At 40.2% G+C, this 27,844-nt stretch overlaps 1 protein-coding gene across 23 annotated transcripts in view; it reads left to right on the top strand.

Annotated features, from left to right (window-relative positions):
- The window catches only part of NRCAM (neuronal cell adhesion molecule), a 132,891-nt gene that overhangs the window by 53,464 nt on the left and 51,583 nt on the right, over positions 1 to 27,844 (top strand). For 15 of the 23 annotated variants that reach the window (XM_075065683.1, XM_075065697.1, XM_075065710.1 and 12 more), the window contains 13 exons: positions 2,934 to 3,077; positions 4,411 to 4,522; positions 4,857 to 5,023; positions 5,118 to 5,265; positions 7,726 to 7,850; positions 9,108 to 9,137; positions 11,050 to 11,151; positions 12,513 to 12,710; positions 12,824 to 12,894; positions 13,849 to 14,074; positions 14,390 to 14,505; positions 25,064 to 25,268; positions 25,536 to 25,658. In XM_075065683.1, the coding sequence (XP_074921784.1) occupies positions 2,934 to 3,077; positions 4,411 to 4,522; positions 4,857 to 5,023; positions 5,118 to 5,265; positions 7,726 to 7,850; positions 9,108 to 9,137; positions 11,050 to 11,151; positions 12,513 to 12,710; positions 12,824 to 12,894; positions 13,849 to 14,074; positions 14,390 to 14,505; positions 25,064 to 25,268; positions 25,536 to 25,658 (1,767 nt within the window). The remainder of the gene's footprint in view (positions 1 to 2,933; positions 3,078 to 4,410; positions 4,523 to 4,856; positions 5,024 to 5,117; positions 5,266 to 7,725; positions 7,851 to 9,107; positions 9,138 to 11,049; positions 11,152 to 12,512; positions 12,711 to 12,823; positions 12,895 to 13,848; positions 14,075 to 14,389; positions 14,506 to 25,063; positions 25,269 to 25,535; positions 25,659 to 27,844) is intronic. The other 8 variants (XM_032793727.2, XM_075065688.1, XM_032793736.2 and 5 more) reach the window with 1 other exon arrangement.

Here is a 27,844-nt window from a genome sequence, read left to right on the forward strand (position 1 = left end):
ACACTTCAAAGCGCTGCCGCGGCAGCTCTTTGAAATTTCAAGTGTAGCCATACCCTGAGTCTTAATGTAAGAAATTTCATCCGAAAAAGTAATTTGTGGGGAAAGTTATAAGCAACAGAAAATGGCACATATATTAAAAGTGGCTTTTCAGTTCTACCTATAGCATCATTGTTGTAAAAGTGTAAAAATGAGCTTATTTTCAGTTGCTTCCTTCCACAGTGGTGAATATGATTTACAAATGATCAAATAATGTAACAAAACTGTTCTTAAAAGGCAAATCCTTCCTCTTGCTTGCAAAAAATAGTTAATTTCCAAAAATAATGTCATCTCTTTTATGTGCTACTGCTACATCTTTGTAAGTCAGTAGTAATTGCCCAAAGACAGTTAACTGTTGATGAACACAGTAAAAGAATCATAAGTTTCATGAATATTACAAAAGCTCTTAAATTATATGCCAGTAGAGTCAATCTTTGATTAAATGAATTCCTAAATTAATCACACAGAATATACATATTCCATATAAAGAAGATTTGTTTAAAGTACACAGGTATGTAAACTGATGTGGTTTGCCAGTCAACTCAAAGTACTTCATTCTGTAAAAGGGATCTACACTGGCAGAAATATGTGCCTGGAAAAGTTCTTTTGCAGAATCAGGGCCTAGCACAGTAAATATGCCCTCGGAGATTATATTGAGACCTTGTTTAAGCATTTAATTTCAGGGGATGGGGGATTTGTTTCACTTTGTGAGTTTGAAATGTCCTCATAAAATTAAGATCTTTGACATCGCATGTGAACATGTGAAATAACATGTGAACATATGAACTAGCATGGCTCCTTCACATTTTTAGTAGGGCCAGTATTGGCAACCACAATTGCCAACTTTCACATGGTAAATAAGCACCCCGACGTTCACAATAAGCCAGAAATCAAGTTAATCCCATTTCAAAACAAGCCAGTCCCTTAGAACCCAACACTTTATGTGACTAGATCCACCCTGGCATGCAGTCTGGGACTGTGGTAGGCCCGTTGTGCACCACTGACTGTCTCCTCCCTTTGCCCCTGCTTTTCCCCCCTTGCCCCTGCTTGCCAGGAGCTGATCAAAAAAGAAGAAGCAACAAGCTACAAGACTAACAAGCTACAAGCCAAAAACTAGCCAACCAGCAACTCACAAACCAATTAAGCCAAAAACAAGCCACATTTCTGCAATTTTTTTCCACGGGTTTGTCATGTCTGTGGGCAACATGTTTTGAATCAGGAGTACTTAGTAGTAAAGAGAGTGGGATTCTCTGAAATACAGGCAAGGGTTGATGTTGTGAACAACCAAGTAGCCAGGTAGTTAAGTCAGTTGAAATATAGGTGATGGGCAGAATTAAGGTTAAAGGGGTCTTGAAATAGAATATGAGAAGACTGGGAGCTTTTGATACAAAAGGAAGCAAAGCAAAGGCGATTACCCCCAACAACAGAGTGATGGTGGCCCAGAAATAGGAATGGAGGTGGACTGGGCTTGAGAAGGAAACCATTCTTGAGCCAGGAATTGGATAAGAAAAATGTATTTAGAAAATGATTTAGTTAAGTTGGTGCAATTTCCTTGTGTAAACTAAGCCTTGGAATCAGAGTGAGGTGAGAGCCATTTGAGCAGAGGAAAGCGGGTCATAATGAGAAACAGAACTGGACCAGAGATATTTGTAGTCTATTATCTTGTCTGTCACAGTTGTCAATACCAGATGTTTTAGTATAAAGTGCAAGGAAAACAACCCATAATAGGCAGTTGTGAAATAAACTATATGGGAAATTAATTCCTAATCCCTTTCAGTTAGAAGTTAGGTTATGTCCTTAAGCATGAAGATTTAGATCATTTAAAAAAATCCTTGCTAATTTAACAGTGGATGTTCTTATTATGGTTTCTTTTTTTTTACTTCTCTTCAGCTCTTGGCCTGAATTATATCTTTGACAATGCATTCTTCGGGCTTAATTTTGCTCTCAAATTCAAAGATAATATCAGGGGATGTAGACCCGGGAAATACTGCCAAAAATGTGATGTCTGCAAATACATTAAAACTGTAGTTTTGTGTATTTATATGCAACAAAATTTGATAGGCTAGATTCTATTTATTGTGGTTATGCAGGGATAACTGAGCAATATTTGGTCCAGTAACTTCAAAAATATGTTTGTCTTTTACTCGGCATTATATATTTCATCCTATAGCATCCCATGCCACTTCTAGAACTCTGCAGCTGTTTAATACCATGCAGCTGCACTACAGAACAGTTTAGAACTGGCAGTGGTTCAGTACTCATTCAGAGGAAAGAGTGCCACCTACTGAATCACTAACACCACTTCCATAAATGCTCCTAGCTTGTTCACAAAGAACTCCTATGCAGTAATACATCTGACCTATTATAGTTTAATTTGAGGTAATTTTCATGTGGGGAAAGCTATCTTTTATATTATATTTTTATGTTTTTAGACATATTTATGCTTAAGAATAGCAGAACATGTTAACAGTTTGAGTTCTATAATATTCTAAACTTCGCTCATCTTTATAAATTAATTTTCTTCTGGCATTAAGAAGGTGTTTTTTTCTTATCCCAATCATTACATATCTACATCTGTATCTTTGTTTGCCTGAATCGTAAAGACATCAGTATATTTTTATATGTTTTCCTCTTTAAATTACATGGATCATATGCTTTGGTGTTAATCATAAAAGAACAGTGGACAGTATCCAGTTTGCACTGAATAAATATAGAATCTGGATAACCTTCTAAATCACTTTATGGTATAATGGTGAACCACTGAAGGGAAGTCTGGGAAGATGGAATCAAGAAATACTTCTGTCTTTCATAAGATTTCATTCCCTTCACAAATATAGTACTCATCATCTTAATAACAATTTAAGAAAGAATAAATACACTTTTTTTAACCCATCTAGTTGCCCCAGAAGATCCTAGCAGAAAAGTAGATGGTGATACCATTATTTTCTCTGATGTGCAAGAAAGATCAAGTGCTGTTTATCAATGCAATGCCTCTAATGAATATGGATACTTGCTGGCAAATGCATTTGTGAATGTTTTGGGTAAGATCAATCTTTCATTTTTCATCTGTAACTTAAAAAAGAGTTGTTGATTAGTAAATTTTCCTGATATTGTTTAATTTAATCCAGACTTTATGCAATGGTAAGTAACATAAAAATATTGCTGGTTAAGTCAACATAAATGTTAATAAAATAAATATTTTATATTACAAGTGATTATGAATACTAATCAAACCCCTATATTACACAGTTCTTTCTTCTCCTTCATATATGGTCTCCACAGAGCCCTACTGTAGGCGTTGCATGCCCAGCCATACAGCTACAGAACTTTTTTGAGTAGAGTGTGAGCATATGCCTTGAGCCGTCACTCTATAGATGAAGAGCATAGATACCCTACTCTCTCTAACTTCCTCCCTCCCTCTGCTGAAGCAGGCATGAAAGTATCTTGTCCCCTTAGTCTGTTAAATCAGGCAAACAAAAATAGCTGTAAAGACTGAATTAGTACTAGGTTTAATGTTTCATTTTAATTTTTTTAACATTCTGTTAAAAAAAATTGTTTTCTTGATCCACATAAGAACTGGGACTTCAAATAGTCATGAAAAAGGTAAAGGACACTCAGCTAAAGCCTGCAACACCTTTAAGATCTTCTCAGAAAGGATCCAAAAGGATTTTAAGACACTGTTTCAGAAGCTGCTCTTGCAAGATGATCTGGTTATGCCTGAGTCAGGGAGACCTTCTCCTAAGAAGGTATCTCCAGCTATGAGTAGTATGGCCTTCAGTGCCTCCCTGTGACTTAAGCTTGTTGTAAAATCCAAGTTGGAAAGAGGTCTCCTTGTAAAGCCTCACCATGAGGAAACAACAGAATCAGTTCCAAAGATCAGAGTTCAGCAGATGAAGCCAAGGAAAGACCCTCTTTTATTTATTGCAAGATGCGTTAGAGGAAAGGAAAGGTGCTTCACCAAAGAGTTTAACCCCAGCTCCTGGTGTGTGCTGCTTCCTTGCACACAGGGGTTGTAGAACATCCTAGTAATTGTGTGTTCAAATCAGTTATCTGCATTGGGGCATTGATATTTGGCCCAATGGACCTTGCTTTCGTTTTTTGAGCATTTTCTAACTTGAATTCTTCGAGTGAAGTCACATGCTTCAGTGCCTATCACTGTTGCTCACTGAAAAACAAGAAGGAAGTATTTACTTGTAACAGGGAGATTCCCCTGTATTACAGCTTCTACAGACTACCAGCAGCAGAGCTAGATAGAGCCCCTAAGTCACCTCAGAGAGAGACGTAAATGTGTAATTTTATAGGCTACTCCTGATCTTTGTAATCAAATATGCCTTATATATAGATAAATAAAAATGTGTTGTGTTGTCTTTTTAGCTGAGCCACCAAGAATTCTGACTCCTGCTAATAAATTATATCAAGTCATTGCAAACAACCCTGCATTGCTAGATTGTGCTTTTTTTGGTTCACCTGTGCCTGAAATTGAATGGTAAGTCATTGTGTATAAGTACTTCTGAAGAGGCATACACTTTCCTTGAAAGCAATCATTTAAATATTTTTGTTATTCTATATTTCTTTTTCTAAAAATAAAGTAGGGCACTCTTTTTTTTTAACATGCACTGATTACAATATTGATACATTAAATTATTTATGTAATTTAACATTTAATTAAATTACTGATAGATTCCCTTTTAAATTTCACTACATGGATTTACTTGACATCTGTATTTTCTTATGCAGTACTCTAAAATTTGCTTTTCTCACATTAGATTTCATTGAATTAGTGCATGATATTGGATAATGACACAATTTTTAATATAAAGGTTTAAGGGAGTAAAAGGGAGCATCCTGCGCGGAGATCTTTATGTTTTCCATGACAATGGAACTCTGGAAATTCCTGTGGCACAAAAGGATAGTACTGGCACATATACCTGTGTAGCAAGGAATAAATTAGGGAAGGTACAAAATGAGGTCCATCTAGAAGTCAAAGGTAAGAAACCAATCATCGTTGTAAACTATTTTAAGCACAGTTTAACCCAGAATTTCAAACAATTTAAATGTCTAATAGCAACTCTAAATTTCAGATCCAACAATGATTATTAAACAGCCTGAATACAAAATCATTCAAAGGGGTGGCCAGGTTTCCTTTGAGTGTACTATAAAGCACGATCCTACCTTAATACCAGCTATTACGTGGGTGAAGGATAATGGTGAACTGCCAGATGATGAAAGGTACAGATAAATTATTTCTTTTGTTTTTTTGTAATTGTATTTTTAAATTCATTGTTGTTCATGTTTCTCCTGTTCATCTGAAATGTTCAAGGCCACATATGTTGAGTAACTCTTCCACAAGAAGACTAATCAATAACAACATCAGACCCATATTTGTCTTTCCCTAAAAGCCCATCCTAGTACAGTGGCAAAGTGAAGGCAGCAATTAGGAATGCAAAAGCAACATTTAACCAATGGAAAAAATGGAAAATAGCGATCAGAATAAATTAGAGGTTTGAATAATAGAAATTTGATGAGGGAAGCTAAAGACATCAGGGAAAAATCCATGGTTGGTGCTGAGAACAATAAGAAAGAGATTTTAAAAATATATTAGGAGCAAAAGAATTCATAGCAATGGTATATACCCATTAATAGATAGAGATGGTAAAATTGTTTGTGATGCAGGCAAGGCAGAAGTGGTCAATAAATATTTCTGATTCTGTATCTGGAAAGAAGCAGAATGATGTACTTGTATCACATCAAGATGATGAAGTAATTTCTAGTCCATTAATAACTAAGGATGTCATTAAACAACATCTGCTAGAAACAAACATTTTAAACTAAATAGAAAAGTTGCACCCAGGAATCTTGAAAGTGCTGTGTGAGGAGATCTCTGGCCTGCTGATATTCATTTTAATAAATCTTGAAATACAAGGGAAATTTCAGAAGACTGGAAGAGTGCTAATATTGTGCTGATATTCAAAACGAGCAGGGGAGTGATGAGTAGGAGCAGGGAAGTGATTTGACTTCTGTATATGGGTTGGCGAGACTGGTCCTGGAATATTGAATACAGTTCTGGTGTCCGCATTTTAATAAGTACGTTGAAAAATTGGAATGGGTGCAGAAAAGAGCCACAAAAAACATTTGAGGGCATGAGAAAATGGCTCATAGTGTGTGATTGGGAACTGAATCTGTTTAGGTTTTCAAAAATAAGATTGAGCAATCCGTTGATTACAATGTATAAGTACTTTAACAGGATCTATAAGTACTTTAAAAAATACCTGGTACTATAAGGCTCTTTAATCTAGAAGAAAAAGGAATCCCAAGAACCAATGGCTGGAAGCTGATGCCCAGCAAATTCCAATTATAAATAAAGCACAATTTTTAACAGTGGGAGTGATTATCTATTGGAACGAACTACCAAGGGAAATGAAGGATTATCCTTCTCTTTGTGGCTTCCATTGAAGATTGGATGCCTTACTAGAATATGTGCTTTGGCCAAACACAAGTTATGTTTTAGTAAAACAAAGGTTATTGAGTTCAATACAGAGGTAACTGGATAAAATGTAAAGGCCTGGGGTATACAGGAGGTTATATTAGGTGAAGTTATGGTGCCTTCTGCCTGAAATTCTAAATCACCACAGAGAGAGTAATTTTTCTGTTCTTGATCCAGAAAACACTAGAGCTTTGTAATCATGTGGCCATTTTTAGCAACTTGTATGAGAATGGAGGACTTTTCTGTTGAGGGCTTCCCAGGCTAAAACTCTACATTTAACTGCAAGATAACTACTGTTAAATCAGATGGGTGGGTGAAGGAACTTGGGAGCGAGGAGAGAGGAGGGCCTGTAGGGAAGCCCTAGCAACAGTCAAGCTTGGGTAGGGTTCTTAGGCTGAAGTTTATATTATGCTAATGTTAACCTGCCAATACAGACAAATTCCACAAAGTAAGTTCTTTGTTCCAAAAGTGAAAAGCATATCTTTGTATGGATTTGATTGCGGTGGGGTCTGCCTATTAATGTTTTTAGCTGATTTTGTCAGTGTTTACCCTACATTCGTGACCATGCATGGGTGATTCATTTTTACGATCCCAAACGTGATTTTGGGCAAAAACATTGAAAGGTTTTATTTTTAAAAGTTTAGGCAAATAGTATATGCAACTATTTCACAATTAGGCATATTACACAAGTACATGTAAGACTTTGCAATTCACTTTCTGTGAACTTTTACTCCAGTAAAACTGGATCAAACAAGTGTTTGAAGAGAGCAGCTACAAAAGATTAGCAAACTCAGAATAAGTGAATTCGTTATAAATCTGATCAGATGTTCACAGCTCTAGTTGTGTGTTGGTGATGTGTCCTGTCTTGTCTTTTGGGGGACATCAGTATCCTATTGCAGAGGCAGTTAGGACTGAAGGCTTCTGCCAGCTTCTGAGATGCAAAAGCAACACTTTTTAGTGCTACACATTTGCAGATCAGAGGTCCGAATCAACTGCTAAGAGAGGTGTCGTTCAGAAAAGAAAACACATTTTAATACTGATGTTACCTATTAGTAAAAATGTAGTTATCGTGCAAATGTTGAAGATACATTAAGCTATGGAGATGTTGCTGGTACCCACAAAAATATTATAAATCATTAGGATTTGGTAATGTTTATACACAACTTTTTCTAACAATGAAAATTCCATGATTGTATTATTTACAGGTTTATTATTCATAAAGATAGTTTGGCCATTATGAATGTAACTGATAAGGATGATGGAACCTATACATGTGTAGCAAATACTACCCTGGACAGCGTTTCTGCAAGTGCCGTACTCACTGTTGTTGGTAAGATTGCCTTTAAAATTTTGTAAGGGCAAAGCTGTGTTTGTGTCATATAAATTGTTAAAGCAGTATTAGATTTGATATGATGGACACTAATAGAGTTTGATAAAATAAAAACACCCCAATTCATATATGCTCCTTGGGCATTCGGTTCAATTTTAAGATAAAAAATAAATGATATTCAATCTTGCCTATATTATCTGATATTTTTAAGGTAGTGTATGAAGCAGAAGGTAAAATGTGAACAAGCAGTTCTGGTTTTTTGAACAGAGAGTAGTGTCTCCAATGGGACAAGGTCAATCTCGTAGTAGGTGGGATTTTACCTATGTTGTACTTGAGCTGATGCAGTTGACCAATGACTCTACAGAGTATTTCAGCACTAACACCAGTTGTCTTAAGGTTCTTGCCAGCTTCTGCAGTTGCAGTCTGCTTCAAACAAGTTGAATAATACGCTTGTTTAACTTTCACTCTTGCTTCCAGGATTTCTGTTAGACTAGTTTTCTTTCAGTTTAGCTAGGCTTCCTGTAATTAAGAAATAGGTATGAAGTCTACCAGCCAGGAACTGACGGAGTGCAGTGTACTGTGGATATATCTCCAGCACATTCTGCTGACTGGGGACACCAATTGTGGGGGGAATCAATACCCACATAAGGAGATCCTCCTGCTTTCCGCACTCTAGTTCAGCTCAGGATCAGTCCCCAGGAGTTTAAACTCTTCTAGTAGCTATTGACTCTGCTCACTGAGTGTTTGAGAAGGCACCTCTACTTCCTTTATTTCTCTAACCATCTTTACTTCAGTCCAGTATCTGTCATCTCCCACCTTGTAAGTATATTTTCCATATATAGTCTGTATGATTCTTAGCTAGAGAAGCTAGCAGGAGTCTCAAACCAAAATCTACTGGTGCGCTAACATTCTACAGTGGTCTTAATAACTATTCAAGGGTGAGATAAGCAAAATGCCAGTTTTAGTTGTTATTGACCTTGTCCATGTGAAAAATACGGTAAAAACATTTGTCCAGTTTGTGTAAGAGTCTTTTACTGTATTTATTTTCTTGATTTAATTTTTCATGTGAAAAAACTTGGTTACTTTATTTTTCTTGCAAAAAATAAAAAATTATCAATGCATGATTTAAAATTGACCCTTTCTTGTAGCAAAAATAACTTCATTATCGCTAATAAATATAATCGTTAACTATGTGTAAAATCATGTTTCTTTGGCTACTAATTTTGATTAAATCCTTTATATTAATGTCCTTTTCAGCTGCTACCCCAACTCCAGCTATCATTTACGGTAAACTAATACAAAATCTGTCTGCATCATCTACCAAACATATTTCACACTTTTGCCTATTGCAAATTGTGTCATCTTTGTTTTTGTTTTTTCCGTTTCATGCCTTTTTACCAACTTTTTTTTTTAAAGCAGAAGAGAATTCTGTGCATTCATACTATTTTCTTATTAGCTATTTGTTCAAACTGTTTCATTACTATAGTATTAGCCTTTAGAATTTTACACCAAGGCTATTTTAAATTATTTGGGAGTATAAAATTTATAGAAAACGAAATTTTAAAACAATTTTTAAAACTTATTATTTACAGTATTATTAAATTTCTTTATATTAAGTACAGGAATGCAATATATTTTCTGTAATAATCTATAATACAGAACAAATACTGGAAAAACAAAGTTCAACAGTGTCTTGAAGGCCCACATCAGAAACAAGTACATGTCTGATCTTGCATCATTTAAATTAGAGGGAGTTTTGCTGTTGACTTCATTGAGAGAAGCATCAAGGCCTTTAATTCTAGCTTCCACAGTGCAGAAGCAGAAGCTAAACGAACCCTGAAAATCTAATTGCAGCAGTTTACATGGCCCTAGATAGGTATTTGCGAAGTCAAAAGGCATCCTGTTTTGAAAGGGGTCCTTAAAAGTGGACAAAGAATTGATCTCATAAGTGCCTTGATTTTATTCCACACTGGAAATGAAATCAGACTTTATTACCAAGGTTCTTTTCTGCTTCTCATTAACATTTTACATGAATTTTAAAGTTTTGGCATAAGAGTGCCTAGATTTTAATCTTTTACAATATCCTGAATAAGGCGTTTAGTTTACTATCATATTCTTTGAATTTGCATTGCAAGGCAAAATATGGTATTATGGACCTGATACTGCAAACACTTAAAAATGTGAGTAACTTTATTCACTTTAATAAGTCCCATTGACCTCAATGGAACTATTCCAAATGATTATTAATATAATGAATGATTTTCAGCAATTTTGGATGAACAATTTCATAGTTATGCATTCAGAGTATTATACATTAACAGTTTAGTTCAGGGTTTCTCAAACAGGGGTTGCCACTTGTGTAGGGAAAGCCCCTCGCTGACCGGGCCGGTGTGTTTACCTGCCCCGTCCGTAGGTCCGGCCAATCGCGGCTCCCACTGGCCGCGGGTCGCTGCTCTGGGCCAATGAGAGCTGCTGGAAGCAGCGGCCAGTAAGTCCCTCAGCCCACGCTGCTTCCAGCAGCTCCCATTGGCCCAGAGCAGCAATTCGTGGCCAGTAGGAGCTGCGACCAGCTGGACCTGCGGACAGAGCAGGTAAAAACACCGGCCTGGCCCACGAGGGGCTTTCCCTACACAAGTGGCGACCCCTGTTTGAGAAACCCTGGTTTAGTTTATATTTTCAGGCTTCTTAAAATGTGTAGGTTAAAAGTAAAATGTCTTTGTTTTTCTTATTGCAGAGCATCTTTCTTAAATTGACACATTAAATAGTTGTAGTAATTCTGAAACAGTTTCTTTTTAATATCTGCGCTTCTTTATTTTCCATGACCAAAGATTTTATTTCATATATTATAGCTAGCTACTCATATTCATTAATCATTAACTGAACATGATGCTGAGCCATGAATTTCATATTTCTTTGCTTTTCATTACAGTAGCTTTTATATTGCAAAACAATCAGGCATAGCATTTCTGTCAGTAGTATTTGCTTGTTTCAAACGTATTTAGAAAGTTCCCAGCAACATCAGTTCTTATCCATTCCATTACAATTGCATGCAAATGGCCACTAAATCATCTACATAATGAAAGTAGATCTCTTTATTGTTGTGCTTTTGGAAAAGTTTTGTTGAAATGTGAGAATTGTTGCCAGGAAGAAACTGTTTAATTTGTTATATTTAGTTACTATGTATTTATTTGGTTTACAGATCGTCCAAATCCACCCTTTGATTTAGAATTAACAGATCAGCTAGAAAGAAGCATACAGCTGTCCTGGATACCAGGATATGACAATAAGAGCCCCATTACAAGTATGTTTGGTTATATTTACTGGAACAAAAATTCATTGTTTTAATTTTTCAGATTCCAAAGAGTTTTGAAATATAACTTTGTGTAGTAAGCTTAGCAAATACATTCTTTCATTGTTACTATTATTTACCAGTATTAAAGTGGTACCCAAAGCATGTTGCATGCTGTTCAGACACACAGAAGGACACATTCTCTGCCCCAGAGAGTTCAGCCAAAAGCCCCTAATCCTGCAGTCACAACCAGTAGCGCAGACATGTTAATCTTTGCTGACAGAAAGGCTTTAACTTTCTCAAAATTATAAACCAGATGGTTCTTCTGATCTTTTCAAAACCAGACTTTTGACAGAAATAAACATCTTGTTTTGGGTCCCGGAAGCAGTTCATTCAGGCCTAGTGCTTGGGGTGTGCTATCCATTCCAGTCTCTATTCCAGCAAACAGGAGCTTGCAGGTTTCCGGGCCAGGCTCTGTTAGTGTCTCTCATTGGGGCCTTTCTGCACTGGCTCCCTCCCAAGACACTGTTGCTCCCCCATAAGTCCCACACAGTTTGCACTCAGCTGTAACATCCAGCGGTCACAGCCTGTTCCACACATGGAGCCAGCAGCGGCTCCAGGCACCAGCACTCCAAGAGCATGCCTGGGGAGGCAAGCCGCAGGCTGCACCCTGCCGGTCCCTGCGAGGGCAGCAGGCAGGCTGCCTTCGGTGGCTTGCCTGTGGCAGCTTACCTGCAGGAGGTCTGCCAGTCCCGCGGATTTGGCAGCAATTCAGCGGCGGGTATGCCAAATCCGCGGGACCGGCGGACTTCCCACAGGCAAGCTGCTGAAGGCAGCCTGACTGCTGTTCTTGGGGTGGCAAAACAGCTAGAGCTATGCATCCGATTTTGCTGCAGCTCCTGGCTTGGCAAACAGCCACCGCTTCCCTGATGAGCCCGACCCTTCCCCATACCTGGCCAGGAGCATAGGGATATGCAGTGGGGAGGGCTGATGGGAGTTATAATCCCTGCTTAGCAGATCCATCACACTACATATACAATTTCCAGTGTTTTCTCTCAGTGCTTATTTCTGTGTTGAAACTTAATCTATTGTGTCTTTCTCTCAGTATAGTATTTCTAAGGCTCCTGTTGTGGCAGTATCCAAGCAGCTAAGACAGTTACAATAGAATTATCCTTACTTACAGTTAGAATGCCAAGGAATGCTCAGTTGTGTTCTCTAATTTATTTATTATAATTTCAAGTTTATTTTAAAAATATTTAGTGTAGATTGGATTGCTGACTTATGATTATTTCATTCATAAATGACTGTGCTAGTCTCTGATACTTAGGAATGTTATAGTTCTGACATATAATTGAACTCAATTTTTTTGATAGATTTTGTCATTGAATATGAAGATGGAATGCATGAACCAGGGGTATGGCATTACCAGACAGAAGTCCTTGGGACTCAGACAACTGTACAGTTAAAGCTGTCTCCATATGTTAACTATTCATTCCGTGTAATAGCTGTCAATGAGATTGGTAGAAGTCAGCCAAGTGAAGCATCTGAACAATACCTAACAAAAGCTGCAAGTAAATAAACACTACCATTTACCAGTAATCAATTTACTCTTTAGGTGCCATTGAATTATTTAGAACTCAAATAACAGTCGGGCCTTACTCAATTATAAATATTTAATTTTTAGAGCCAGATGAAAATCCTTCCGGTGTTCAAGGGATAGGATCAGAACCCGATAATTTGGTGATTATATGGGAGGTAAGTTTTTTAGCCTATCAGTAACATTTTCTAGAAAATAAAAATATCAACTTTGAACAAATTAATAGATGTTATAGTTGGTGCTTGTTTGAGACAAAATAAAAATCCACTAATTGTCTGAACCTTTCCCCTTTCTTAAATGGGGGGGAAATGGAAATAAATACTCAAAGTGAGAAACATACTTTCAAAGGACTATTTTCACCTTGGCTAATTAGTGGTTTCTCCATCTTCCTGACAAACTCATTAATTTAGGATAAGTTGAAGAGTTTTCATGCATTAAAATTAAAATATATACATAGTATCTTAGATCAGTTAGCCTCATAATTTTAGAATGGATTCAGATTTAAATCCTAACTCTTCACTAAGCTTTATTATAAACTAAATTATCATTATATCTTCCTTCTTCAAGCTGTTTGTCGATGCATTGTGCTGATACTTACAGGGCAAGAATTCTGATTCTGTTTCTAAACACAGATTCCCAACTACCCATTACTGCACAGTCAGCTTCCCATTACAGCTTTGAAAAGGTTCCAGCTCGCTGGGAAATATGATTTATAATTTCTTTTAGCTCTTTTGTAGTAGCTGTCTTCCATGACTGAAGAAAACTGACAACAAGAATATATTTACATCAGTTTGCTTGCATGATTAAAACACTTAGTGATTAGGTTCTCTGCTTTTCAAAATGTTCCAGGTGATACACAAATGCATTATTTCACTTTGATGCCAGTGTAACTGAAATTACACCAGCATAAAAACAAAACAGCATAATACAGAAGTTTCAATAGCATTACACTGGTATAAAACTCAGGGAACCACATGGTAAATCAGGCTCATTTTTACACCTTTGTTCTTCTTTAGAAGCCTATGATTTTGTTATGATCCTGGATTGCTCTTCTTGACAGATGTTATAAAATAATTTTAATGCATTCATTACTTCTTTTTTTTTCATTTTAGCCTTTAAAAGGTTTTCAGTCCAATGGACCAGGTCTTCAATACAAAGTCAGTTGGCGTCAGAAAGATGTTGGTGATGAGTGGACTTCTGTTATAGTTGCAAATGTTTCAAAATATATTGTATCTGGTACACCAACCTTTGTTCCATATGAGATAAAAGTACAGGCTTTAAATGACTTAGGATATGCACCAGAACCTGCAGAGGTGATTGGACATTCTGGAGAAGACTGTAAGTTTCTCAGACTGACTGACTTGTAGTAATTAAAAATATCCAAATACAAAGTCACAGAGGGATTAAAAAAAAGCTATTGAAAATTTGTGGGAGGGAATTTATCTCTCATGTAATGAATGAAAATTGTAAACTTCAAATCTTTGGAGGATAGTCAGAGGCTTCATAAACCTCAGCGGTATGAATATTGAGGCCCCCTTCAACAAACAGTTGTTAAATGAGCCAACAGTATGACCCATTCCTTTATGAGTGTATTATCTGTTCATATAGTCTCTGATTATAATCTGGGATTCGTTGCATCTCTCTCCCACACAGTACCAATGGTTGCTCCAGGCAACGTGCAGGTGCACATTGTTAACAGCACATTAGCCAAGGTGCACTGGGACCCTGTTCCACTAAAAACTGTCCGAGGACACCTTCAAGGATACAGGGTAAGTAACAGTAGAAGCTTTTATGTCCTCATCTATCAAAATAAAATTCTCTTAATGTATATACGTGTTTGGGAGGAGGTAACTGCAATTTAAAATGAGTATTTTAGGTTTTTTTATTATACCACAATTTTGGTTGATAATTTGTTGACATAATATACTTAAGGCAAATATGTAAGGCAATTAACTTATTCCTGAATGGAATTTTGGTTAAAAATAATTATCACTGTGCAAAATCAATATAGTCCATACCACAAGGATTAAAATCTGATTATCTGAGCGTAGGGCCCTTCTCCACCTGGTTACCTACTTTAATGCCAATCCGCTTCCAGGTTTTCATGGACAGGTCTGGGTTCTTTTGGATCCCGCCGCCCACTCAGCAAAGTGAATCTTATTTCTTTTTGTCATATGAAATTATTTGGCGGTGCCTCCACCCCCTCGCTCCTTCCTGGCAGGGTCACCAGGGCAGCTTAGGCAGAAAATTCTAACTACAGAGTAATCCCCCCTTACTTGCCAGATAGTTGGAGACTTCCAAGAAATAACACAAACACATAAAAATATATTCAGCACAATAATTTTATTAAACAGGAGACAAATACAACATAACAAGGTGAAATGCTATTTTTAGGGTCACCGGTGCTCACACTGAAACTACCCGTGACTTGATGTAGCAAATGTAAAATTAGTGTCCTGTTGGTACGCGTACTTTGCTGGGGCCCTTGATGACCTATAAGCACAAAATTCTTCTCTGCCGTGGTTTAGCCATGTGGCTGACTGGGTTCAGTACAGCCCAAAGGACTCACGAGTGGGAGGAGGTGGTAAATCCCTCCGCAAGTGTAATATGCAGCAGGTTATAAAATCCTCAAACCCTTATTCCCTGGCTTATGGACAAATTCCCTAACTAATTAAAAGACAGAACAAATTCCCTAACTAATTAAAAGACAGTGTACTCACAAACTCCGTGAATGATCCTCAGGTTTGAAGATGATGCTGGACTCCTCAGTCACTGCGGAGGGGTTGCTGTCTGCTGGCTGGGATCCTCCTCAGGCAGGAATCAGGCTGCGTCGGTCCCAGGATTTCCCCTCACCACAAAGGGGTGCAGGGCTCAAGGTGTAGGTTATACAACTACCCTAACATCCAAACTGTAGCCTCCTGGCCCAGCCTCCAGTCACACACTCAGCAGGCAGCAGCCCTGGACTAGCAGAGCTGACCATGTGGTGATTGGTCTCACCTAGGGAGCTGGAGGGCGAACTCAGCGTGGCTGGCGAAATTTCCCAGCAAACACTACAAATTGGGACTCATCAGTGGAGAAGGAAAAACACAGCTGAGGGATCTGCTGTCATGTCCCTAGAGGCCTGTTCTCAGGGGGAACCCTGCTTGCAGGCCTGGGTCTCACCAGCTCCCCACACAGCCAATCCTGCCCTTTTCCTGGCTGGCTCCAGATTGACTCCAAAATGGCTTCTCCCTGGGAGGGCCTGTCAATCCCTATTGGTTGCTGGGCTGACTCTGAGTCTGCCTTGGCTCCCCCTCACTACCAGGAACAGTGTGCCTCTCCTGAGCTGCCAGCAGACAGAGTCCCAGGAATCTATGTCATCTCCTTGGGGGTTACATAAGGTTTCAGAGTGGTAGCCATGTTAGTCTGTATCAGCAAAAACAACAAGGAGTCCTTGTGGCACTTTAGAGACTAACAAATTTATTTGGGCATAAGCTTTCATGGGCTAGAACCCACTTCATCAGATGCATGGAGTGGAAAATATAGGAGCAGATATAAATACATGAAAGGATGGGAGTTGCCTTACCAAGTGTGATATATGCCATCATGTGCCAGCAGTGCCTCTCTGCCATGTACATTGGCCAAACCTGACAATCTCTATGCAAAAGAATAAATGGACACAAATCTGACATCAGGCATCATAACATTCAAAAGCCAGTAGGAGAACACAACTCTGATCACTCAATAAGAGACCTAAAAGTGGCAATTCTTCAACAAAAAAACTTCAAAAATAGACTCCAACATGAAACTGCAGAACTGGAATTAATTTGCAAACTGGACACCATCAGATTAGGCCTGATTAAAGACCGAGAGTGGTTGGGTTATTACAAAACCTAAACCTAATTTCCCCAATACTAATTTCCCCCTACTGTTACTTACACCTTCTTGTCAACTGTCTGAAACGGGCCACTCTTATTACCAGTTGAAAAGTTATTTTTCTTCCCTTGTATCCTGCTGTTGTTTGCATTGTCTCATTAGACTGACCTCACACTTACATAAGCCAGTCACACTTATGACTGGTTAGCTGTGTCTCAGCTGCGGCTCAGTAAAGGCTCAATTTAAAAAGGGGGAGTGGGGCGGAGGGACTCTTGTGATAGTAGGCCTTGGAGGAGGGTGATGGTATGGAGGAGAACTGAAGGGGATCTGCGGGGAGCAGGGAAACTTCAGGTAGAGAGGCACCAGGTTGCAGAAGGACACCAGGATGGATCTTTGATCTAGTTGGCACTCTCGAAAGAGCGGGAAAAGCCTGAACAAAGTCCAGGAGGATTGAAGAGTGTTAACTAGCAAGGATAGACCCTGAGAGGAAAGGCTGTCACCAGCTAAAGACTGGGTCAGAAGACACTCTGGTTTGTATATGAGTTTTGTTTGTTTTTTGGACTTATGCACTGCAGAAGGGGTCGGACTATTATGTGACTCAATGGGAGGGTTAAGTCACTTCCTACTGGAAGCTGTGTGGCACGTTGATAGAAAACTGAAGCAGGGTGCCTCTAGGAGCGTGCCATAAGGGGTATTCTTAAAGACTGCATTCTGAAACAATCTGGAAGAAAATACAAAATCATTACTGGTAAAATTTGCAGATGGCACAAAATAAATGGAGTGGCAGTCAGGAGTAAAACTTTTGGATAACTGCATTGCATGGTAATACTTCCCAATAGGTCTAGTCCAGCTCCCACTGAAATCAATGGAAAGCCTCACGTTGACTTCAGTGGGGGTTGGAGCAGGCCCAATCTGAATAACTGCTTCACAAAGACAGTGCACTTCAAATGTCATAGTTATTTCTATGGTTTACAGAGCAGTCAGTTACCTTTCATGAGACAACAGCAAAGTCCTAAAACCAAATTCAGGCCTTTCTGGAAAACAAAATGACTTCTATATTAGGATTACTGCATGTATTTACTGGCACTGATTTCAAACCTTTTGGTCACTGGATGTGCAGCATTACATTAGGAATGAGTACACGGCTCAATGGAGAAGGTGTGCCCAGGTGTCACATGACTGAGAACCAGCCAGGGAATAGAAAGTCATGCAGGTAGCTGCAGCATGAAGCAGGTTACACCCAGCTCACCCTTGCACATTTGCAAAATGGCAAGTAGATCAGGCCCCTGGTTAATACCATTGAGTGCAGTGAATCATTCTGATTAAATACAAACACACACATTGTTTTAAGTGGTGTTGCTCCCCTTCTCCTTATTACTTTAATTCATTTTCCTGGCTGAACTATGTGAATAATATAACATATTCTCTTTGAACTTCACAGTCCCCTAACAAATCACCTTTTCTTCACCAATCAGAGCTCTGGCACCTTGTATTGCAGAGCCAGCACTGGTATGAAGTAGTGATCCTGTCAGTTTCCAGATGAATAGACCACCTATTTGATCTGTTCTTAGTAAGATTGTTTTGCATCACCTGATAGGATGTCCTCCAAGTTCATTTCAGTCAGAGATAATTTTCAGCCTGACTGCTGACATTCCCATACTAAAGTGCTTTCAGAAAAGTTTGTGACTTCAACATTTCTGAAAATTAACATGTCATGACTCAGCCCTGGTTTAATGTTGATTCTGCTACTACCAGGAGTTCAAGCTAAACTGGTCAGGAGAGTGAAAATTACCAGCATTTTTCAACACTGAACTTGTGTGAAAGGCTCATGTGAACCAAAATATTAATATATCCTTGTTTGGGGTTTTCTTCTTCTTTTTACTCTAAGTATTTTAATTTCATATCTTCCTCATAGCAGATTTTATAACATTTGTAACTCTCCTTTTCTTGACCTATTTTTTTTGAGGTCACATTTGCCAGATAGTCTACATGCCATTGCTCTCATTTCTTTCCTTTTCTGTTACCTAATAAACAATGGATTTGTAAAAATGCTGCCAAGCTGTTCAGAACAGATGCAAAATCCAAACTGATTACAACCTCGTCATAGGCTAAACACTCATTGATATACTCATTCTGATCATAATACTTTTGTAGGAATACTACAGAACAGAAGACGTTTCAAGGTGTTTCAGGAAATGCTGTTGTATGAATCTGGTCAACCAGGGTGCAGTTTGTTGTTTTCCTACCTCAAATTCTGCCAACTGTGTCTCTTCAAAACTGAAGGGCATAAAGAGTTATCCTTTCTATTGAAAACCAATAGAACCAATCTCTTTCCTTCAGAAGAAAGCCTCTTGCTTTGTGAACACAAGACACTGTTTTTATATTGTAAGTCTTCCCACAGTACCTTATGCTGGAATAACAAACAATAATAAATACAAGTAGGTCCTGTTATTGCTATAATTGAAATCAATCCAACATTTATAGTTGTTGTAATTGAAACCAAGATCAAGCTACATGAGCTTGATAAACTCAAAATTCTGATAGCAATATATATAACCTGATCCCTGACAGGATAGCATGACACTAGCACCTTTAAGTTGACCCTCTAAATAAACTAAAACAATTTAGAAGTCACAATGACAAAAATAAGATTCTTAACCAAAGACACCTGATTGCATAACAGATTTCTTTGTCTAAATGGGCTTTCAGTACTAACAAAGTTCATCTTTTCATATTCTTAATGAGTAAAATCCTGGCTCCATTAAATTCAATGGGAATCTTGCTATTGATGTCACTGGAGCTAGGAGTTTGCCCCATATATCTTACTCTAGTAATTTTAGTGTGGGATCACACACACAGCCTAACAGTGACCCTGCAAAATAAATGTTGATGTATATGAGGGTGATGTTCCTAGGAGTAACACAAAATTTTAAGGGGGCAAATTTTAACACTCTCTGGAGAATCGTTTTAAAGAGACTGAAAGGTAAAGGAAAAGGTGCCAAGGAGAATCTCAGTAATTTGCCAGGGAAGCTCATCTTCATTCTGGGAAAGTCTGAAGCCTCCAATCAAGAGAAGAGTGACACAGCACTAAAACAAATATACTCTGAGGGGGATTACACCATCACATTTGTTAAGTCTGAAAGAACACCATTAGACTAACTGAAATGTTTTGAGTAGTACTTAGCACACACCAAAGAGTGTGCGTTGCTAGAGACACCCCCCATACAGTGAAAATCTTGACCTTTTGCTGAGTAAATGAATAGAGGTGAATCTCCAGCTCTGTCAATCCAGTTCCTTTCATGAGCACCCATGTTAACACCTTTGACTCTTGGGGCCATGTATTCCATCAAAATAAACCCAATATGTCCCTACCAGCCATGTATGTTCTCATGTGTCTACCCCACCTCCCTCCATGAATGGACATTGCCTATTTCCCCTGCTGTCCACTCAAAGTTCTTTCACAGTTGACTGCTGGGGGGGGGAGCATTTCTGACATCCACCTTCAAAATTTTAGAATGTTAACAACTATTGTGCTGTCTTGACACCTGACCTGGTGAGGTGATGTGCAAATTCAGTCTCTTACCTTGTCCTTTTCTGGTGAATATGAACGCAGTTTTGAATACCTCAGCCTCAATTCCTTCAAGCACTTCTCCTTTCTTATTCTTGTCATGTTTTTCCTTGGTGCTCATGAAAGGAACTAGATTGACAGAGCTGGTATGTGGGGGGTGTATGTGCCACCCTCACAGAGACTCCACTGCGGGACACAGCAACAACAGCTGTACAAGCTGCAGCACTCATTTTTGCAGCCCTCCCCCCTCGAAAGAGCAAGACTACTCAAGGAAGAGGGACAAGTCTCATAAGAGGAAGCACTCAGTCTTGAGCGCTCTCCTTTGGTGCCTGCTAAGCAGACATTTTGACTTGTTGGACCAGAGCACTGTTCCAGTTGTTCTTCCTCCCTTGTCATCCCCCCATTCCTTTGAGGACCTGCTGGCCCATTTTTACAATGCCTGCGTCTTGATTATCTCCAACAGTGGGGTCCTAGACACTGTCAGATCAGGCTGTGCCATCCAGTTCTTCTCCAAGCTCACTCGCCACCCCTCTTCCCCATCCCTGTCATGAGACACTGCTCTTTGAGCAGGTCAGCTCTCTGCTAGCATTGGGAGCGGTAGAGGAGGTATCCTCCCTGCTTTGTCTCAGAACAACTGGCTCACTGCTCTAGACGTTCAAGATGCTTACTTTCATGTGGCCATTCTACTGAATCACAATAAGTTTCTTTACTTCATTGTAGGAGACTGACAGTTTCGGTACATAGTGCTCCTGTTTGGCCTCTCGTCTCCGCCCCCCACCCCATCTTAACCAAATGCATGGCCATAGTCATGGAAGAAAATCCATATCTTCCCCTACCTCAATGGCTGGCTGCTGAAGGATGGCTCCAGAAAGGAAGTTCTTTCCCATATTGATACCATGCTATGTTTACTCAACCTCTTTGGACTCATTTTAAACACTGTGAAGTCAGCCTTGGCTCCTGCTCAGCAAACAGAGTTCATTGGGCCCTGCTAGATTCCACTAGGTTAAGGACATGTCTGCTGACCAACCACTTCCAAGCGATTCGACAAGATGTGTCTTGATCTGCACTCACAGCCATTTACAACAGTCGGCATGTGTCTGAGCCTGTTGGGCCAGGTGGTCCAACTCACCAGGTTGTGTGTTTGCCCTCTTCAGATGTGGCTCAGGATGGTTTACTGCCCTGCCCTGCCTTCTCTGGATAGGTTGGTTCACCTTCCTCCATCATTCCTGGAGTCCCTGTGCTGGTGGGAGTCCGCACACATATGTGCAAGGCATCTCCTTCACTTAGCCCTCTCCGACCAAGTCACTGGCTACCAACGCATCCCTTCTGGGATGGGGAAGCATCTGGACTTGTTGAGGGTGCAGCCTCTGGTTAGGACAGGGGTCTGGCTCCACATCAAAGTGCTGGAGCTTTGGGCCATCCACAATGTATGTCGTGCCTTCTGGGACCATATCAGATGTTCAACATTTCTCATACTCACCGATGATACCACCGCAACTTACTGTGTGAACAAACAAGGGGGAGCTCACTCCAGATCAGTCTGCCTGGAGGTGATCAGCCTGTGCCAGTTCTGCATTGAAGAAGAAATCACCCCAATAGCTGTCTACTTACCAGGGATCTAGAACCACCTCACAGATCATCTCCTCAGGTTTTTCTCCCCAAGCTACAAATGGTCCCTGAAGGCAGAGGCTCTTTGGATGGTTTTCACAATGTGGGGCATCCCCATGATCAACCTCTTTGCAGTGAGGAAAAACAGGAAGTGTCACCTATTCTGCTCTTGATGGGCTCAGCCTGGACTCCCTCTCCGATGCTTTGCACTACAGCTGGCAGTCGACGCTGCTGTATTCATTCCCCAGGTCATTGCCAAGCTCAAGGTGGATCAAGTGAGGCTCATCCTGATCGCCTCATCATGGCTGAGACAGTGCTGATTTTGGGACCTCCTTACTCTCTCAGTTCAGCAACCCATGCTACTTCCTTTTCTTCCCAACCTCCTCACACAGGACTGCAGCTGCACCTTGCATCCCGCGATCAGCCTCTTGCACCTTATGGTGTGGCTGCTGCGTGACTGAACAAGGAGGAAAAGTGTTGCTCGGAGGTTGTCTAACAGGTCCTATTTAACAGTAGGAAGCCTTCCACTAGAACAGTCTACTTGGTGAAGTGGAAGAGGTTTTCCATGTGGTCCTTGGCCTGTGGAGCCATCCAGCAGAGACTTCCATCCAGAACATATTGGAGTACCTGCTACACCTTCACAAATCTGGTTTAGCACTCAGTTCTCTAAGAGTGCACTTGGCAGCAGTATTGGCATTTCATCCACCTCTCCAAGGAAAATTGATTTTCTTCCATGCCATGGTGATGAGATTTCTGAAAGGATTTCTCCACCTGCATCCTCCAGTACAAGAGCCAGTTGTGGGACCTGAACACAGTTTTAGCAGCTCTACTGGGGCCTCCATTCAAACCACTTGCTTCCTTTCCACTGCCTTTCCTGTCTCAGAAAATAGCATTCTTGATGGCCATTACCTCTGCCAGGAGGGTGGGTGAGTTGCTGGCTCTAATGGCAGGGTCTCCTTACGTACAGTTCTCCAATGATAAGGTTATGCTCTGTCCACATCCGAAGTTTGTGTGCCAGGTGGTCTCTCAGTTTCAATTGAACCAAGCGGTGTATTTGCCTATATTTTTCCCCAAGCTGCCTTCCTCTCCTGAGGAGCAATGCCTCCATACATTAGATGTTAGATGCTGTCTAGCCTTTTATCTGAACTGAACAATTTCATGCTTTGCCTGACCTGTTTTGTATCATATCTGGACTGCATGAAGGGACAGGCAATCTCTTTGCAGACCATCTCTAGATGGATAATGTCTTGTATCAAGACTGCATATGAGATAGCATCAGCTACACCTCCTCAACAGATATGGGCATGTTCAACGAGAGCACAGGCAATGTCGGTAGCATTACTCAGTAACATTTCCATATCGGACATTTGTAGGGCGGCCTCAAGGGCATCCATACATACACTTACGGGTCGTTACACAATCACTGCTTCTTCCAGAGCGGACACTCATGTCAGAAGAGCGGTCGTGTGATCCTTACTCAGATAGACTCTGAGCCCCACCTCCAGATGGAGGTACTGCTCACTGGTCACCTAGCTGAAATACACATCTACATCTACTCGAAGAATAATAATAAGTGGTTACTTACTGTAATTGGGCCCTTTGAGATGTGATGCAGATGTATATTCCACAACCCACTCTCCGTCCCCTGTGCTTTGGAGTCTTTCTTGGATGTTCAGTGTGAAGAAACTGAGAGTGATTGAGGCAGTGCTGCCTGATATGGGGAAGGGACTGCGGACACAAGGCGTGAGCACCGCCCCTTTACAGTTACTGGTAGGCAAAAGTCTCCAACTCTGGCACATGGGAGGTGCACACCCATTTGGAATACACATCTCCATCACATCTCAAAGAACCACAGTTACAGTAAGTAGCCATTTCTTTATTGATTTCTGGTCCCACACGTCTCTTGTTTATCGGATATGATCTTAGCAAAGTCTTGAGTAATAACAAGACTTTTTGTTAAGGCAAATTCAGTCTGTCTTTCTCCTTTTTGCTCCCTTTTCCATCATCATTTATTGTTATATGTGATTGGAACCATTTGTAAACTTTTGTCAGTATTCCCACAGTTGGGTTCACAATAAAGGTATATTTGTCGGGTAAATTATTACAACTGGGGGCTGCTTTCTGCCAGGTCTGCTGCCTTTCCATTGGCTGGACATGGGGGAATGGACTCACTGGTTAGTTGTTATACTTAGTATAATATTGATGCTGTTATTTAGGGTGCTGCAGTCTGCCCATTTTGGGATCAGGAAGGAATTTTTTCCCATTGGACCAGATTGGTAAGAGGGTCTGGTCTGGTGGGTTTCTTTGCCTTCCTTGCAACATCATGGAGGTTATAGCATTAAGACTTAAAAAGGCTTAACATTAGGAAAGTAAGACTGCTTAGCTTGCCACAAATTGTGGCTGGTGTCCAATGTGGATAAGGATAAAAGGGACCAGATTCCAGGGGTAAATGAGACCTGGGATTGTGGTGGGGGACCTTTCACCGATGGAAAAAGGGGAGACCTGAAGTCCTACCTTGGGAGCCCCTTATCCCTCCATGTTGGGGAAGTGAAGAGGATTCAAAAAGGAGCTGAGTCCTAGGGATGAGCTTAGTTATTAGTTCTCTGATGGGAGTTCTGAACACCACAGTGTTAAATGCTTAGTATGAGTGCAGGGGAGGCAGGACACATAACCCCTCTTATCACTATTAAATAAAATGGCTGTCTGCTTAAAATTCATCCCAAGTGTCTGGTCATTCACTTTCATGTATTCATCCCTTATTAAAGAGACTTAAGCATTCAGAAGCAAGAGAACATGAATTGATGTGAAAAAAGAACAGCCTCTGCAAGAGCTCAGGAGGAACGTCACTTTTTTAAAAAAATGATTTATATGTAAAATGGACAGCAAAAGAAGCTTCATTGGTCATCCTCAGCCTGTCTCAGACTGAGACCCAGATCCTGCAGTGAGATGAAGGCAAGCAGACTCCTGCACCTGTGTGTAGTTCATTGCAGAACTGGATCATAGGTCTCCTTTGATGATTTGCCTATCACTCCAAACTAGAAAAATCCTTTTTGTCCTTCACACACAAATATGTCTGCAAGATTCTGAAAGTCACAGTCTGATCCTTGGTCTGCTTCTGGGACAGTGCAACTATGCACTGCCCCTTACATGGAGCTTGCTGAAAAGCCACTCTCTAGTCCTAAGTAAACAGCTTTTAAAACGTAGTTAGGTATTCATGTAAAAATCATTGCTACCAGTTTGCAAAACGGGAACACCAAAATACTCACTACAGATTTTTTTATTTATTTAATGCTTAGATTTACTACTGGAAAGTACAGAGTTTATCTAAAAGAAGGCGGCGGCATGTGGAGAAAAAGATTCTGACATTCAGTGGAAATAAGACACATGGAATGTTGCCAGGACTGGAGCCTTATAGTTCTTACAAGCTGAATGTTAGAGTTGTTAATGGTAAAGGGGAAGGACCAGCAAGCTCTGACAAATTATTTAAGACTCCTGAAGGAGGTATGAAATGAGGAAATTAAGTATAAAACTAAGCTTAGTAATAAGTTCAAAAATAGCATTTGTAAGACTGTTCTTAAATTTTAAACTTTCTTGGGTAGCTGAAAGAAATAAAATTGGGGGTTTATATTAGACACGATTATTAAACATTATGTTTTTATGTACAAAAGTGAAAGCAAATGTAAGAGTGATACAGATGTTATGCCATAGTATTTTATAAGACATTCTAGTGCCATATACTTAGCATTTACCATATATTCTTCTTACAAGTTCCTAGCTCACCTTCCTTTCTGAAGATTACTAATCCAACACTGGACTCTCTCACTTTGGAATGGGGTCTACCTACTCACCCAAATGGTGTTTTGATAGCGTATACACTAAAGTTTCAACCAAGTAAGTAAATAATGGTAAAATCAAAAACCTGTCTCAGACCTGAATGCTGATTTAGATCCTTAATTCAGTAGTTTTTTTCACAATTTACAGCAACTCTGTGGTATACCTTCTGTAAATTAAAAATAAATCATACTGTATATTTGTTAAAATATGGTAAAGGTTGATCTACATTGTCAATGGTCGCAAGTGAAAGAGTTCATCCCCTGGGCTACAACTGTGGGATTTTTTATTTATTTGTACTTCTCTACAGTGAATTGATCCATGCTTCATCCCAAAATGCAAGTAAAAGCTGATGTGTAATTGTCAGCTAAGCAATAAACAAGTCATGGAATAGCCTCTCAATCTAGACTGGAAAGCCACTAACCTGTCCTCCTTCAGATCCCCACTTCTACAGTAAATAGCCAACTGATAATGGTTAGGCAGGTAGCTGGTGTTTTCAAGATTTTTGTTTTATTTACATCTTAGAACAAAATCCCTCAAAAACCAAAAACTTTTGAATGACTCAAATCCAACTAATTGTCCTCCCTCCTCCGTTCCTTCCATTTATTTGTCACATCTACTTCATATGTTTCTATCTTAAGTTAGATGTTAAGTTCTTTGTGGCAGGAACCATTTCTTTATATGTATAATATGTCCTTGACCCTGACTTGGGCTCCTGGAAGCAATGTAATTCTTATAAATGATAGCGGAAATACAGTATTGTTACTCTAATAAATATAGTTGAGCTCTCTGCTATGATCATGATAAATATCTGACATGTAGCATATATCATACACTTGGATCCCTTTATAAAACTTACTAACTGATTTTACATCGAATATATAGTAATCACTTCATCCACCACTGGAGATCAGAGAGCTCTGTGATAAAATGTAACAACAGTGGTTCAACAGAACACAGTACCATTACACAACACTTCTGGGATAGAAAGTACTCTCCCCAGTTGACATGTATGGAGAATGTATGTAGGCAGAATATAATTTTACAAAAATGTTCAGATTTATCATGACTGCAAATGGTCTGGAATTGTTTCATATATTTTCTGAAAGACTTAGTCCTTAAGAGTCATCTTGTTTGTCTTTCAAGTACAGTTGAAAAGTAACGACCTCTTTTACCATGTGCGTACAAACCAGATGGGGCAGCATGGCCAGCGTCTGTGACTTGAGGCGGGGCGCCAGGAGAGCATGCCCGCAGTGATCTGACTGTGGCACTGACTACTGAGGAGAGGCAAGGGGGCCTTGGCCCTGAGAGGGAAGAGCGGGAGCTGGGTGCCCTCCTCAGGCAAAGCACCTGCGATGCCTTTGCATAAAAATATAGTTCTCTGAGTGGCCACCTCTGCTTGGCAAGAGATAAATAGAAGAGTGGAGTTAGAAACTTGTACAGCAGAGGGCAGCACCCATGACCCCACCCTGCCCTGGGGCAGAAGGCAGATCCCAGGAGAGGGGCACCTTGATGATGATCCAGCGCTCTCCTGAGCAAGGAGGTGGCATGGTTAGGAGCCAGGGATGGAGAAGGTTGACATATTTAAACTGGTGGCAGCAGCAGCGAGCTCCTCAGTGGGGGCCTGCAGGTTGTGACTGGCCAGGACTTCTGGGGCAGGGCAGATTGTTCTGGGCAAGCCAAGTGATTTCAGGCTCTGATTAAGGGGGGATTGGAAGGGGCTGAGGCAGTGCCACTGGGAGGCAGTGGTGCCCTGTCCCCCTTGCGAACAGTCAATGGAGGGAGACTGGGGGCCCCCACGGCTGGGAGTGAGGGGGGCTGTGCCACAGTTCACCCCACATGGCTGCAAAACATGGCTGCAACAGGCTCCAGCAGTCAGAGAAGATGGTCAGTTCTACTGTAGGAGCTGTGAGACTATGATGGGAGATAGGAGGCTCAGGGCCCCTCGAAGCGTTGAGATCAGAAGGAGGGCCTGGCGGGAGGTTGACCAGGGCTGCTAACAGAGAGTTTTGCAAGGGAGTTCTCCAGGTGAAGAAGGAGCAAATACAAGACCCTTGGGGTAAGTGGCTGTAGCGTGTGTTTGTGTTTGGGGGTTTCTTGCTGTGTGCTGAACTTGTGTTTGTGTGTGTGTTCATGTGTTTGTTTGTTTGAAGGACTGTGTGCTGTGGCTGGCAGTTGGAAGCTGGGAGCTTCAAAGTAAGATTTGAAAGCCAGAAGCCTCTGTTATTTGGTTGAATCTATGTCAG

This window comes from Chelonoidis abingdonii, chromosome 1 (genome assembly GCF_003597395.2).
Source record: "Chelonoidis abingdonii isolate Lonesome George chromosome 1, CheloAbing_2.0, whole genome shotgun sequence".
Classification (NCBI taxonomy): domain Eukaryota; kingdom Metazoa; phylum Chordata; order Testudines; family Testudinidae; genus Chelonoidis; species Chelonoidis abingdonii.